Source organism: Papilio machaon, chromosome Z, assembly GCF_912999745.1.
Source record: "Papilio machaon chromosome Z, ilPapMach1.1, whole genome shotgun sequence".
Taxonomy (NCBI): Eukaryota; Metazoa; Arthropoda; class Insecta; order Lepidoptera; family Papilionidae; genus Papilio; species Papilio machaon.
The window spans coordinates 180,001-195,454 of record NC_060016.1 but is presented as its reverse complement, the minus strand read 5'-3'; the positions used below and the strand labels follow the sequence as shown (position 1 = coordinate 195,454).

General features: G+C 42.5%; 1 protein-coding gene across 3 annotated transcripts in view; it reads left to right on the top strand.

Moving 5' to 3' along the window:
* Positions 1–15,120, top strand: part of LOC106715883 (triple functional domain protein) — a 75,842-nt gene extending 60,722 nt beyond the window's left edge. Inside the window, exons 34-48 of one of the 3 annotated variants that reach the window (XM_045686186.1) lie at positions 797–856; positions 954–1,037; positions 1,731–1,946; positions 2,075–2,172; positions 2,412–2,604; positions 3,957–4,154; positions 5,346–5,540; positions 6,104–6,339; positions 11,007–11,253; positions 12,694–13,259; positions 13,621–13,810; positions 13,904–14,194; positions 14,324–14,569; positions 14,692–14,883; positions 14,987–15,120. In XM_045686186.1, the coding sequence (XP_045542142.1) occupies positions 797–856; positions 954–1,037; positions 1,731–1,946; positions 2,075–2,172; positions 2,412–2,604; positions 3,957–4,154; positions 5,346–5,540; positions 6,104–6,339; positions 11,007–11,253; positions 12,694–13,259; positions 13,621–13,810; positions 13,904–14,194; positions 14,324–14,569; positions 14,692–14,883; positions 14,987–15,097 (3,123 nt within the window). In that variant the 3' untranslated portion in view covers positions 15,098–15,120. Of the gene's footprint in view, positions 1–796; positions 857–953; positions 1,038–1,730; positions 1,947–2,074; positions 2,173–2,411; positions 2,605–3,956; positions 4,155–5,345; positions 5,541–6,103; positions 6,340–6,420; positions 6,584–11,006; positions 11,254–12,445; positions 12,593–12,693; positions 13,260–13,620; positions 13,811–13,903; positions 14,195–14,323; positions 14,570–14,691; positions 14,884–14,986 lie in introns of those variants that run through there. The other 2 variants (XM_045686184.1, XM_045686185.1) reach the window with 2 other exon arrangements.
* Positions 15,121–15,454: the final 334 nt, after the last annotated feature.

Below are 15,454 nucleotides of genomic sequence, written 5' to 3'. Positions count from 1 at the left end.
CATCAACATCCGCAACGTCATTTGTAACTACAGATGCGTCGATGGCTTTGTGTGCACACAACTAATAACCTACCTTGACTTATTTGGTATACAAATAGATGAATAGCATGGGACAGATAATTTCGAAAGGCGGGGTGCAGGCGGGGTACCGAATATGTAAAGTTTTTTATACTACTTTGTCATTCTGAGTCGATCGTTTCTGCCTCTCATTTCTTGGCTTACACCAGTAATTATTTGTTTCTTTGTTAATGTTTTAAATGAAGAAATACTACATAAATTTTCGGAATTAAAGATTAAGAAGTTAGTTATTCTTAGGTCTTATGATCTCATTCAATGTCTCATTCGATGCAATTTGCGAACGCTTGCGACTGTCGAGAATTTCAATGACGAGTTTGCACCTCGCTGCTATGAATTCGGTCGCGGAAATGGCCGCATTAACGACTGACGCTATAATTTAAACATATATTAATATACCGGCTCGATTGGTTTCAAATTGTAAATAATTAATGATATAATTGACGTTCGGCACGTTGTTACATTGCCAGTGATTACGTTTCAAACTCAACATACGATTACACTATACAAAACATCTGCATCTTTATGACAGGCTCCAAATGCCGCACTGAGAATCATACAGAAAAATGAAGTGCCTAACATAACTTGTTTCTCTTATGACATGTATACGAAGGACTTTGTAACGTTTGTAACGAATAATCTATTGGATAACACGTTGCGCATAACTCAGGCATTATTTGATGACAGTAAACCAAAATGTGAATGTTGTGTGGTTGTGCAGGATCCGCAGGCGGTGTTGCAGCAGGCGCCGTCGCCGGCTGCCGCGGCGCCCGCCACACGCGTGAGTACACTCGCTTATTGCAATGTCGCTCCCACCTCACCTTCTTGTCACTGACCGGGTGCTCAGGTTCTTTAGATACTTGGGTTAACTTTTTCAGAACTCCCTGGCTATGGATTCTCTGGATTCCAACGCGGGTCCGGCGGATATCGCAGAAATTGAACAAATTGTCAAAGAAAAAATGGTTCGATTAAAATCAATACATGTAGTGTATTTGCACGACTTTCGTTTTACTGAAAGCTTTTACTGTCCATGAACCGGTCGCGATATAATTACAAACAATACTTACATTATATTTATGTACATAAGTTATACTAATTATTTTGTTAATTATCAGCGGCACACATATTATAGTGCCACAGCTACTTTTTAACATTTTTAAATACACTTCTCGGCTAACGGACAGTGAAACTTAAACATTATCGCCTGGAAACGCCTTGCGGTTTTTTGTTGAATATTTAGTTTTTAATTTTTAATGTTGCGTGCAGTTAATTTATACGTAGGTACTCGATTTATTCCGTTTTAATGGTACATCAAATTAAATTAGTTTTAGAGATATGATCGTATTATATAGAACGCATTTTTCTATGCTTGCTTGTGTTTTTTTGCTAACTCTTTTTTTGTCTTGCGCTTGATTTATAAATCTCACTTGTACACGGAAAAGTAAGATTTAATATGAACAACCTATAAGTACCAACATAACTACTGTTTTAGTGACCATGTAATGAATTTGTTTGCAGCAGTCAGAGACATTTTCTTCATTACTTTTTGTCTACTCGCTTAATAAGTTTCATGTCTATCATGACTGCTTTGAATACATTTGTTCTTTATGTATAAAAATGTTAGAAATCACGTTAAAAAATGCTCAACTGCGCAGGAACAGCACGGAGGTGGAGGTGCGACTGGCGGCGCGGCGGACGACGACCCGCCGCCGACACCGCCCACGCCCACGCCCACGCCCATACCCGGGCCCGACGACGTGGAGGCCATACTCAAGAAGCGCGACTACGTGCTACGCGAGCTCGTCGACACCGAGGAGATCTATGTGTCCGACCTCCGACTCATCTGCGAAGGATATATCCGTCACATGGCGGTAAGTAAACGGAAAACGCGGGCCACACGAGTGATTGTAACGCTGTTTTAATGGAAGGCATCTGTTTAATGCCACGCTGAAGAAGATGCTGATATAGAATAAATAATATTTTTGATTGTGGCCGACAGGACCCTTCCGCAGAACCGGCGTTGCCCGAAAGCCTACGCGACCGGCGTCATCGCATGATCTTTGGAAACATCGAGGCCATTTTCGAATGGCACCGCGAGTGAGTAACTCTTCCTTTATGTTTTTTTGATGAATGTGCGCGGGCGACCTCACATACTGAATTTCAAGCGAATTCATTATGCCGGCTCTGCTTTCTGCGACTTTCCAAATTATTATTTTAATTTTGTTCAAAGTTTAGTGTTTGTAAATAGTGTGACAGACACGACGGGCGAGCGAGGAGGACGTCGCGCGGTACTCGGCCATAAGATGCGATTCAATATATTGTTTTGTTCTGTGCAGTAAATTTTATCGCGAGTTGGTAGTCTGCATTGAAAAGCCGGAGCTGCTGGGGCCGCTGTTCCGCCGGTTCTTGGAGAAGCGCATGTTCCTGTACGAGGCGTATTGCCGCAACAAGCCCGTTTCTGAGTACATCGTCTCCGAACACGACCAGTACTTCCAGGAGCTCAGGCAGAAGCTCAACCATAAGCTGCAGGTGAGGCCTTTTTAAACTCATTTTAATGAACATATATGTGTGTGTGTACGTGCGTGTGTGTTTGTGTGCGCCTCCTAAGAAACTTATATACCTCTGAATATTTTAAGTACACAAAGAGGCAACAAGAGGAGGCAAGGCATGTATTTCACATATAAATTTATTAGCATTTCGATAGCGATAAATGTTATTATCGTTTGTGATTGAGCGCCATTAAAAGGCCACTGGAATTTGATTCAATACGTTGCGTTGTTAAAATGTATGTGCACTTTCTTGTATTATGAGGTCTTTGGCTTTCTCGATCAATGCCGTGACACAACCCAATATCGCTAAACTCCTCAATTTATTAAATGAACTGTTTTGTTGTATTAGTCGATTCACAAAATAATAAGTAAAGATAGCAATAGATTTATCATAAATTCACCCGCACATAGATAGATCACAAACGTGTCACATGATGTGGCTATGTCATGTGTGATGGCACCTGTTTCATTGAGCACTAATTTTGTTGCTATTTTTCATACATTCGAATGTATCGCCATATCTAATGTTCAAAATATCTCACTTGTGACACATGAACGTTATATTTCGTTATGCACTTTACATCAAGACACCATTTTCGCTTTATGTTGCCGCTCGCTTGGGTGACACATTGGTGGGGTTCTAGGTTCGGCTTAGACAAAGAAACCACCTGCCTGGCGCTCGCTTGAGCCTCAACCAGGTATTAGTATCGTTCCTTAGGCCGGACCACATTACGCCATCGCTGGTACTAATACTGTCGCTCCTTTTTAAATCAAACGTTTAAACGAACTATCAACAATTTATAGTAACGGATTTCAAAATATCGAAACTTTTTTCCAAATATGTATTTACGACATTTTTAATTGGCAAGGAATTACCAGCCGTGAAATGTGCTCGGCCATTTGTCTTACATACTCGTAATAAATGTTGCGCGCCACTCACAGAACAACAGGTCGGTGCGTGGCGGGCGGCATGGCGCTTCTCACTACGTCTCACTAAAACACTTTAAATTCACTTGTTGCTCGAACATTGCTTGAACGTTTTTAAAGTGTTTTGATATTCCCTCCCATTCCAATCACCTTGCATGGCAAACCTGTAGACCCGCTCCTGCGAGTGGCCACACATATACAGACAAACAGTTCCTTTTATTTCTTATATTAATTTTGGGGGTGTTTATTTTGGTTTGTTCATTTTGTCACTATCACTCGACGTACACTGCACTATCACAAACACATCGCCGATCATTGTTGTGGCTTTGAAGTATTGGCATGCGCGCCGTGTGCTCGCCCGGTGCCGGTGAGGTCGGACTTTACATAGTGGCGGTTGACTTTCAGCTGGGCGACCTCCTGATCAAGCCGATACAACGCATACAGAAGTATCATCTGCTCGTCAAGAAGATCCTAGCGTACACGCAGAGCGCCAACCAGCCGCCGGAGGTGGTGGCCGCGCTCGAGGACGCCGTCCTCTGCACCTCCATCATACCCAAAAACGCCAACGACATGATGGACGTCGGCCGCTTGCAAGGATTCACGGTAACATTGTCTTTTACTTTAGTGTATACAAGTCTTCTTCATTTTCAATAAAACAAAACATCACATTCATTTTGTCAAAAATTTTCTTGCACGTCCTGGTTCCGTGAGAAACGCTGCTGTATCTGTTTGTTCCCTCAGAAAATATGTGAAACCGACGCGTGGGCATAGGAAGTTATATAAAAAATGCAACGACAGCTTCAGTACGAAAAGGATAATGTGACACTTTGTGACGATGACAGAGGGGCGCTAGTGAGCTGTAATTTAGTTTGACTTATGCCCACCGCGACAGATAACCTTGTCGGTCTATATCCTAAACAACATTTTTGTGTTTGCTAACGATAATGTCAAAATAAAGCAAAAGATCTAGCGTCCTCAGTGAGCTAGCACGAATACTTGCGACAAGTGCCATGGTGTCGTTATCGACAAAATTTGAAAAATATTGGGCGTAACGTAATGTACGTACGACAAATCTCACACTAATTTTGACACAATTGATAATACGATGGCGCTTGTCAACAATTTCCATGATTGGCACACAGAATATCCGCAATAACGCAAACATATATTTTCTATTGATATAGATGAGAGGAGAATATGAAAATCTAACTAGCTTCGTGTATTCTACTGATCAAATTACGAGTATACTGAAATATAATATTGTGGTTTAATTTTATCAATACATAGCGAATTTTAATTTGTTGTATTTATATAATAAATAAATAGTAAAATGGCTGCAGCTCAAATTGCGAAAATAAATATTAAAATAATATTGCGAGAACGAATATTATTTTGTGATTGCTTTGTCACTTTGCTTTGATTATAAAATGTAAAGTAAGAAGCTAAGCCAAATAAGGTTTATTTTTTCCTAAGCTTTGCGATCAGTCCATCCGTCCTGAACTTGTCTTGTCTCGTAACTAGCAATGACGTCTGCTTTGTCTACGATTAGGCTATTCATTGCAATACCTGCTGATTTAATATCAGATTCCTTGGATGATAGAAGTCGGTGGTTACCTTTGTTAAATTTTGTTTATATAAAACATGTACGCGCAACGCTTTGCGACAAACGAATAGTTACGAGCTTGGCGAAGGAGTACGCCTACGTTTGTTACGTGTGAGTAAGGCGTAGGTAGGCCGAGTTTTAGCAAATTGTGAAGTCGGTGCAAATGGTGACGGAGCGGCGCCTCGTTGCAGGGCAACATCACGGCGCAGGGCAAGCTGCTGATGCAGGACCACATGACGGTGTCGGAGGCGAGCGGCGGCGACAAGGGCGACAAGGGCAAGGAGCTGCACGTGTTCCTCTTCGAGCAGTGCGTCATATTCAGCGAGCCCGTCGGCAAGCGCAGTCAGTTCGTCAGCCCCACGTACAACTACAAGGCGCACGTTCAGGTAATCACATCGACGACATACGGAGAGACCTCATGCCTCATTAATACTCGTAGAATTAAGATGAAAAAAAACTCATTTTGTGACGACTTTCCTTACGTCTAATATAAATTCAGAATTTTACTCGCGCTTAAACAGTGGTAGATCCCGCAACAACAATATTTGTTGGGTGCCCGAATTGGCCGGGTCGACCGGTGCAATATCACGACCACACAGAAGACAGGCGTGAAGTAGAAGCAATTCCGCGTACAGTTTGATGAGTGTGGTACCGGAGGCCTAATTTTAGTCCTCTTTCCCTTCCCACCCTTTTCTTATTAGGAAAGGATTTGGCGGAAGAGGGGACGCATATGAAGGAGAAATATACTCTTTTTATGCGTTTCTTTCTCCGTTGATTAAAGTTAGGCAACGCATCTGCATTTGCGGATGTCTATGGGCAAGGGTCGCATCGTTATTGCGGCGAATCCAGGTGGTAGTTTGCTCGTTTGCCACCTTATGATATAAAAAAAAAGAAAAGGTAATCACCATCGAGCAATTAAAAAGAATAACCGGCTAAATATTTGGTAAAGGTGAACAAGATGGAGGTGGAGGAGTTAGAGAACAGCGGCGCGTTCATAATCAAGTCGGTGGACCCGAACAAGCCGAAGCAGTCGTTCGTGTGCCGCGCGCCGGAGCCGCGGCGGGCGCAGTGGACCTCCACGCTGGCCACCATCCTGCGCTCGCAGCGCATGTTCGGCGACGCGCTCGAGAACCCCGCCGCCTACTTGCGCGACCTGCACCGCGACCAGGCGCGGGACCCCGCCAAGTAAGTGCCGTCTCCTCGCCTCCTCGCCACCTCACCACCTCACTCGCTGCACACTATCATGTTGTGTCATTTGTATTGCAGGTGTACATATTTACGTGTGTAAACGCGCGCAGGCCGAAGACCATAGCGACAATACCATCTCCAATTTACAATAAATATCGCCGCTTTCCTTTTATTTCTCCCATGTTTTTGTTCTGATGATCTTTGCTCTGTGCGCTTGTTCTAACTTAACTGACCAGTGTTATTGGCGATGTTTTATATCTAAATTATTAACAGATGTTAGTTAGATACAAGTGTTTTATTTACATTGTAGCATTATTCTGATAATAGTACATATTGTGTTTGTACTAAACATACTTAGTTATTGTAAATGGTCACTTTGTTGGGAATTCTCAAACAATAACCCAATTTAAAAATATGTAACATTATTTTATCAATGGAATTGTCGATTTCTTGTTGTAATATAATTTGATTTATTGGAAAAATAAGAAATATAATGTAACAAAGTAGACGGCGATGCATAAAGCTGACCCGAAGTCAGCCAGCTCGGAGCCAACAAAATCATATCCTAGCGACAGTGTTCTTCCTCACAACATATCGAGACAAAGTCGAAACAATTCACACGTGCACACACACACTAAATAAACTTTACATTATTAATATTCACAATGTTGAATAACTCACATAAAATAGGTTTTATTCATTCAAACCGGCAACTGCATAGTAAAGGGCTGTGTTTATATCGTATTTAAACATGAACACACACGCACAAACTGTCGTAACGTCCGCTAAGCAGTAGAATCTGTGCGCAACATTTTATATAAATTATAATTAAAGTACAGAATTGATTATTATCAATGTCCACGATCTAATGTAACTATATCAATCGTAATCGTTTTGATCGAAGGTAAGCAGCGTTTATAAAATTATTATTAATCTAAAAATCTAAATATTAAACGATGTACTGCCAATTGCCTCCAGCAATTTTTGCCTTAATATTATACATTAGTACTTTAATAAGTTTTAGTGAGAGCTGCACGGAATTGATAGTTTAGGTTACATTTGTTCATGATTCGACCAAGTCGTAGGAGAGAGGTACCAGTCGTAAGTTTCACGGCGTCCATATATCATTTACAAATTTCATGTGATCTATATAACAGCAATGTTTTCGCTAGCTACACATAGCCTATGTAGACGCAATAGCTTCATACAATACTACGTTTGCACTGTAAAGGATTCGAGCAATAACTTACTATAAAGTTAGCCATAATAGTGAGAATATAATCTAGATATAAAAGTGTACGGATGGTCGTTGCGCGGGCGAGGTGCGGGCGAGCAACGAGCGCAGCGCTCTCCCGAACCTCTGTCACATTCAGCATTTTACATTAGTGCTATATTCAATTCTTATGGACTCTTTACTCTCTTTGCAAAACAATCACATTGTGTATATTTTCATAACGTTATTTCCTTTATTATTTGAATTAATTTTTCTTCCAGTTCTATAGGTTCCCCCCTATTTAATATTGTTAAGTATTTTTTTCATGTAGGTACCAAAATGTGTCAAAAATCCTTATTTAATGTTATCATTTAGTTTTTTATTAGTTACGTTATTATAGTTCCTGAAATGAAATAGTTATTAAAAATGAATAATAATAGAATAATATTATAGGATAACTACAAATATCACACCAGTGGAACTCTACGGTTATAGTGAAACTCACAATTCCACTGAAGTCGTTTAACACATAATGACAAATTAAATAAACTAGACAAAAATAAGTTACAATATTGTCCAAATTATTTACGTACATTATGATGTACTTGAATTTCGCCTTGCCGGTGCTGGCCATCGCCATCTCGGCATGAAATGGCTTGGATGCCGGATCTCACGTCGCCTTGCGGCCGTATCCCGGCGTCCCTTGTCGTTTAATAAAAATACATACAGACGAATTGAGAACCTCCTCGTTTTTGAAGTCGGTTAAAAGTATCACGGACCTGTCGGCTTGACTGGCACGCTACTAGTGTTCTCACACTGCAAAGACAATTTGGCAACGAAATAATATCCAGCTTTTTATAATAGCCGTCTGAATATGTATTTAATATGCTTTTTGGCTTTAAGATTACATTTTAAACGAGTATTTATACATTATTGTAATTATCCACTTATGTATCTCAAAATACTCGTAAGATTAACAGCTTTTAATAGGCAGTATTTGAAATATTTACAATATTGTAGACGTAGTTTTATATAATGTAATTAAAGTTGTATGCAGGCAAGTTGTCAGTAGGACATCGAATTATCTACGTAAGTTTAATTGAAGAAGAAATCGTAAAAGACTGGTGAAAGAGCGGCGGAAGATGTCGTGGTGTGTGTGGACGAGACGAGCTCTAAACATAATACTTGTAGGCTAGTTTTCAATAATTCCAAATATTTAGTTCATAGTAAATGTAATTCTAGTATAGATAGGTCTACCCGATCTCTTTCAGTTATTGCATTTACATAATACAATACTGGATGTATAGATATGGGATTTTAAGCTTTCACACTGATTTCATACGGAATGTATATAGTCGAATGTAAGTTTTTTTTTTTGTAATGAAAGTATCAATACATCATAAATTAGTCGTATTTGTTTCCCGAATGGATAATATTTAGACCGTACGTAAGTTGGTTGGTATAATATACATATATAAGACATCTTGTAACCGCGCTGTATGAATAGGACTGAGCGGGTGCGCTCCGTAGTTGTAATTTGATAAACAAACTTTGATTTAAGTCAGGATGTAGATAGATCCGCGGGGCCCGACCGCTGCCGGACCACTGCTGAACCCCCACTGGCTCTCCATCGTCTCCCCACCACAGCGGTCGCTGCGGTCGAGCCGCGAATGATCACCTTAAGTCGAAGGAATATTATACACAACTCGAAAAAGCCTCACACAGAGTAGTTGTAATATAGTGTTAGAATTCAGTGTTTGTCTCCATTATACAATAACCGACATAGTCTTAAGTGCATATTCTTATATACATATATATATATGTATGTGTTCCACGCACATTGTAATACATAATGCTATATTCCTTACCAAATTGCAATTAATTTCATATAGTGCTTAACTTTAACCGAATCAATAATAGCGCGAAAGTTATATTGAAACTGTATGCTTTCAATTATATTTTATTTACCTTTTATGTATACTAGGCTTAAGTATATGTGAGTCAATAACAACTAATTAGGCCTTTTTGTCTACTGACAATGCTTACTAACGGCTTTTTATGGAAATGTTTTAATTATTCTCCAATTATTTTCGTCAACAAATATAGGAACTTTATTCATTATATTGTTAATTTATATATTTAAGCGAGCTTCTATGATTATCACTGTAACAGAAAACAACAAAGAATTGATATAAATCTGTAACATCTCTTACATCTCTGAAGTTGAACCGAATCCTGTATTAATAAACGAAATATAAAACATCTTATATATATTGTTTAATTAATTAATATCCTTCATAAAATGTTGAACAGTTGAAGCTACTGCTCTCTTCCACTAAAATCTATGTGAATACGAAAAGTATAAAACATTGTAATAGAGGTCGGGCCATTCATCAATTGCGTAAGATGAATATCGCGATTCAATAGAATGTTAGAAAATAATAAATTACATTAAAAGTCATTTTTGCTACAAATAAAAAAAAATCCCTTACATAATATTTCTTAAAAATGTATTAAAACGCATTGGCGTCTCACCTTTAAACTAAAATATCTACCCTTATTCCAAACTACTACCTAAATATTGGAAAGGGATACAGCAATTTGCTTGACCACCCCCCCCCCCACGAGACGTAATTCATGAACAGCCCGTAATATTTTTCAATTATTTCTTTCCTTTCGATACAGTTTATATTGCACTTATCGTTGGTTTCTGAGACCAAAATCCTTGTATAAACCATATCATCATACCTCTCATAGTCTTTGAGGAAACAGTCATTACAATATGTTTTATGCAGGGATTCTGGTCTCAATACAACGATTAACGTAAACTATAATTTCGCAATATGTTATTATACATTTATTCGGTATGTATATATATAATTAATTGCAACCTTTTGTAAATATAATAAGTTATTATGTACGCTATGTAACACTATTTATTATATTTGTTAAATGAGTACTCAATAAATGTGAATCAAAAATGCTTTTGATTTACCGCTTATCGTCCCGCATGCTTGTTATTTTTAATTTTATTTACTTCTTTTATATTATTATTTTGGGGGCCAGCTTCAGCAGCAGTTCAACAACTACGAGACACAGTTTCAGAAGAACATCACTTTACTAACATACACATTACTCGACTACAATAACAATTTATAATCAGTAGGACAATAACCAGATAATTCAGTCGACTGTTGTGTAATAGTGTAAAGAATAATATGTACATACACATCTAGTGGTCATCTAACATTACATATATTTAACAATTAGCATATTTAACAAAGTAAGAAATTAATGTTTCTTCTATGAAAAAGTCAATACTAAATATGAATATCAGTTTATACACTCGCACACAGTCTGTGTAACACGTACAGACTGAACAGAACTGGCTAGCCCGATTTACCCCTTTTATTTTTTTTTATTTATATTGGTCCTATTCCCGTCCCGATAGTATGGGTGAGGGGTGGAGCGCGCTGCGCAAGACGGAGAGCGTGCCCCCGTGCGTGGGCGGGCGTATGGCGGCCGAGCTACGCGCGCGCTCGCAGCGCCCCCACGCCAAGGCCAACACCATCAACCTGCCGCCCACGCCCCCCGCGACACTCGCGACACCTGCCACACCCGCCACACCCGCGACCGCCGCCACCGTCGACCGCAACAAGCACGCTGCTGCGGTCAGCCCCACTTCGCCGCACGCCAATGTAAGTCACGGACCGTCTTCTTGTCCGCAGCAACACGGGTTATATACCAACTGCAACTGATAGTACTTAGAAACAAGGTTTTTTCTTTAGAAATCGTTCATTAATCTAGTGATGCTCGAAAGGGAGCGAGCGGTTCCGAAAAAATCCCTGATTTTAAACGAGGATGAGGGGGACTAATGATGATGTAAATTTAAAAACGTCACTTCACTAAAATTATCAGAGGCCATAAAGTTGCTAAAAAAACACCAAGTGGTTAATGGTGACCGCTAATTTAAATATTGATGGAGTAAAAAAGTTTTTTTTTTTGTGTAAAAACAACATTCAAAAGATTAAAAATACAGTTCCACACATAAAGTAAAAGCATAAACTGGACAAAATGAAATTTTCTTTGATTTACTTGAAAAACATTATTGGATTTTTAGATAAAGCAATAAAATGAAATTCAACACCATTCAATTCACGTATTACGTAAGAGATACTAATTCTTTGCAATGACAAAGCAAGTGTAAATGTGACAAGGAGCGCAATCTCGCACGTCACGTCACGTCACTTCGCCGTGCTGTCGTGTCGTGTCGTGTAGCATTTTACGTAATTGTTTTGAATCGTGTTGAACAAGAAACCAGAATATTTTTTGCGTGGTACATACACACAAACAGAAATTAATGATAAATTAATTGTACTTATTTATATGTTAAATATTTTTGGTTGTATGAAATATTTGACAAAAAGCGAGCTAAAAGGAAAACAGGACTAAAGTTGCAAATAAGCAAATATAAAATAATACAAGAAATAAAAGAAATTACTATTACATAATATTACAATGAAAGTAATTTCATAATGATAGATAAACAGCTTAATCACATCAGTTTTACTTTTGACTCACAACATTCTCCTGACATTGGTTACACTTTGTACCTTAGTCATGTTTGTTAGCTTACATTTTTGTTTATAAAATAGATAGAAATTGCTTGTAAACATAATATTTTGCTGGACGTTTCATATTATGTATGCTTCTTTATTCTTAAAGCATGCTTCCTTTATTACTTACTTGCTCTATCTTCCCTTCCTTTATAGAAATTATTAGTTCAACATACTTTATTTATCTTTACCACACAAAAGATTAGCACATTGTTTACATATGTTTTTTGCATGTATTTTTATTTTAACGCTTTTCTATATTTTTTTGTTGTAGGTATGATATAGAGGGGCATGCATATATAACATAGACTGTGATATCGGCCAGCTTCCATCTCTCGGCAAGACTCTTAATGTGTTTTGTGATTTGCAATTATTGCCAAAGACGACTTCTTTTTTATTTATTGTAAATAGTTTAGTTATTGAATGGAGGAGGGTGGCGCGGTGCGCGGGGGCGTGCATGTAATGCTTCATGGGAGTTTCGCTCGTACGTTCCCAAAGGTCATCGATGTATGTGGCCCGCAGGGCTTATCGAAGCGAGCTTGGGGACTAAAATTACGCCGAGGCGGGGGGGAACCGAGCGCGGAGGGCGTGGTGACGGAGCTGCGCGCCCCGGAGCTGCTCGAGCCCGCGGCGGATGTGACCGCGGCGCCCGGCTCGAGCGCGACCATCTCGTGCCGCGCCAATGCGACGCGCGCCACCGCCGCTTGGCGCAAGACCGCGCCGGAGACGCGCGCGCTGCGGCACGGCGGCCGTTTCGCGATCTCCTTTGCCGGCGACGGCCTGGCGACGCTGACTATCCACGCGTGCCGCGCCTCGGACGCCGGCGTCTACTGCTGCCTGGTGAGCAACGAGCTGGGCGGAGTGCAGAGCTCGGCGCGGCTGACGGTGGGCGCGGGGGGTGTGCCCGGCGTGCCCGCGGTGCGCGCGCATCCCGGCGGAGGGCTCGTCGTACAATGGGACGAGCCGGCGCCGGCACACCTCGAGTACTGCCGCGTGGGCGAGGGCGAGTGGCGGCGCGCCACCGACACGCCCGCCGCCGCCGGCACCCTCGCCCTCGAGGAATTGCCCGCTGGACAATACAGCTTCAGGTTGTTCACTTTTATTATTTTCCAAATTGGTTGATTATCTCCCGTACTATTCGTGCTGTATGTTTCAGCTTCAATCTCACCTCGTGTCGTTACTGAATGTATGTGTTTATAATTCATTGATCCATTAATAGTCTTAATAATTTCTTCTCATAATGCTGCACTGACTTTATTGTAATAATCATGCAATAACACAACACAATAATTTAACCTCATATAAATTCAAACATTAATGAGGTCATTGTTAGCTTCATAGTGAAAAGTTTCAAGTTAGAGAAATGTTGCACATGACAGGAAGTAAAACTTGCAGTAAGTCAAGTTGCAATACAATTGTAAAATGTTTGCGGTGTGATGTGTGCGACAGGCTGGTGAGTGCGCGGGGCGGCGCCGCGGGCGGCGCGTCCGCTGCGGCCGCGTGCGGCGGTGGCGGCGCGTGGCAGCGCGAGCAGTTCGCGCGCCGCTATGCCGTCGAGGAGGAGCTGGGCCGCGGGCGCACTGCGCGCGTACTCGCCGCTCGGGACACCGGCACCGGACACCGCGTCGCACTCAAGCAGGTCTCCGCTCCACACGCACATGCACTAATACACACACAGCATCAGACCTTGTTAATAATAAAGTGATGATGAGAGCGTATGATGCGATCGTAGGTGGTTGGCGGGCGAGGCGCGGACGCGGTGCGCGAGTACCGCATCTTGTCGCGCGGCGCGCACGCGGCAGTGGTGCGCGCGCTGGCGCTGTTCGCGGAAGTGCCGCGCGCGGGGGCGCACACGCTCGTGCTGGAACTGGTGGGCGGCGGGCCGCTGCTGGACTGGGCGGCCGCGGAGCCCCCCGGCGGCCCGCCGCGGTACACACAACGCGCCGTCGCGCACCACACGCGCAGCCTCCTCTCCGCACTCGACTGGCTACATTGCAACAGAGTCGCGCACCTCGACGTTAGGGTAACTATAACAAGACTAGGCATATTTCGGTACTCTTATACATGTCGCATGGAACCATGGAAGCATGGAACTCGGTGCGATCCTCAGTACTCGGTAATACTCAATACAGAGCATGGTGTTGTTGCGCAGCCGGAGAACATCCTGGTGGAAGTGGGGGGTGCGCAGCCGCAGCTCAAGCTGGTGGACCTGGGCTCCGCGGTGGAGACGGGCGGGAGCGGGAGCGGCGCGGAGGCGGCCGGGTCGGCTCGCGACGTGCTGCCGCCGGCGCCCGCGCAGCTCGAGTTCGCACCGCCCGAGTGCGTGCTGGGCCGTCCTCCCACCGCCGCCTGGGACGCCTGGGCCGCCGGCGTCTTCCTATACGTATTCCTTACCGGGGTCGGTCACTTATCAAATTAACATGACCTTCACAATAATCTCCTAACTATTAAATATTATTTACTCACCCCGACATAGAATATTTTTGTTTTAATGAAATTATATTGTGAATGCGATTGCAGCTTTCGCCGTTCCTGGACGAGTCTATAGAGGAGACGACGGCGAACATCATCAAGTGCGACTACTGCTTCCCGGCGGAGCACTGGGCGGGCGTGGAGGAGGGGGCGCAGGGGCTCATCCGCGGCTTACTGGCGCCGGCGCCCGCGCAGCGCACGCAGCCGCGCACCGCGCTCGAACATCCCTGGCTGCACGAGGTACGCCGCGCCCACACACTTGTTGATGTTGATGACAGTTACAACTTTGTACGCATGGCTTTTCTATTTAATCTAATGTTGAATATGAATGTATACTTTGAAGGCGCCGGCGACGCCGCTCTCCGCGAGTCAACTTCAGACGTTCCTAGACCGGCGGCGGCCAGCGGGGCACGGCAACGCGCTGCACTCGCTGCGCTCCCCGGACGATACCTGACGCCCCGCCCCCGCCCTCGCCACCACGCCCACCACCACGCCCTCGCCCGCCACCACGCCCACCACTACTACCGCCCTCGTGGACTGACCACTGCACAATTTGTTTACTCTCAATCTACAGTCTACAGAGTTAACTACAACGGAACCAGGAGGGAGTGAGGACTTGTTTTATGATAAGATAACAGTTTACAAAGAAGCGAGCAATACTATATAGTGGACCGTTATTGGGCTCAGATGTGTTTATCTGATCTGATCTGTGGACAAACACACACGCGGACAACGACGTTGTCGATGAAAATAATACTATGATTGATTTTTTTCATAAGTGATTTTCTATTTTTGCGGTTAATTAACTGTA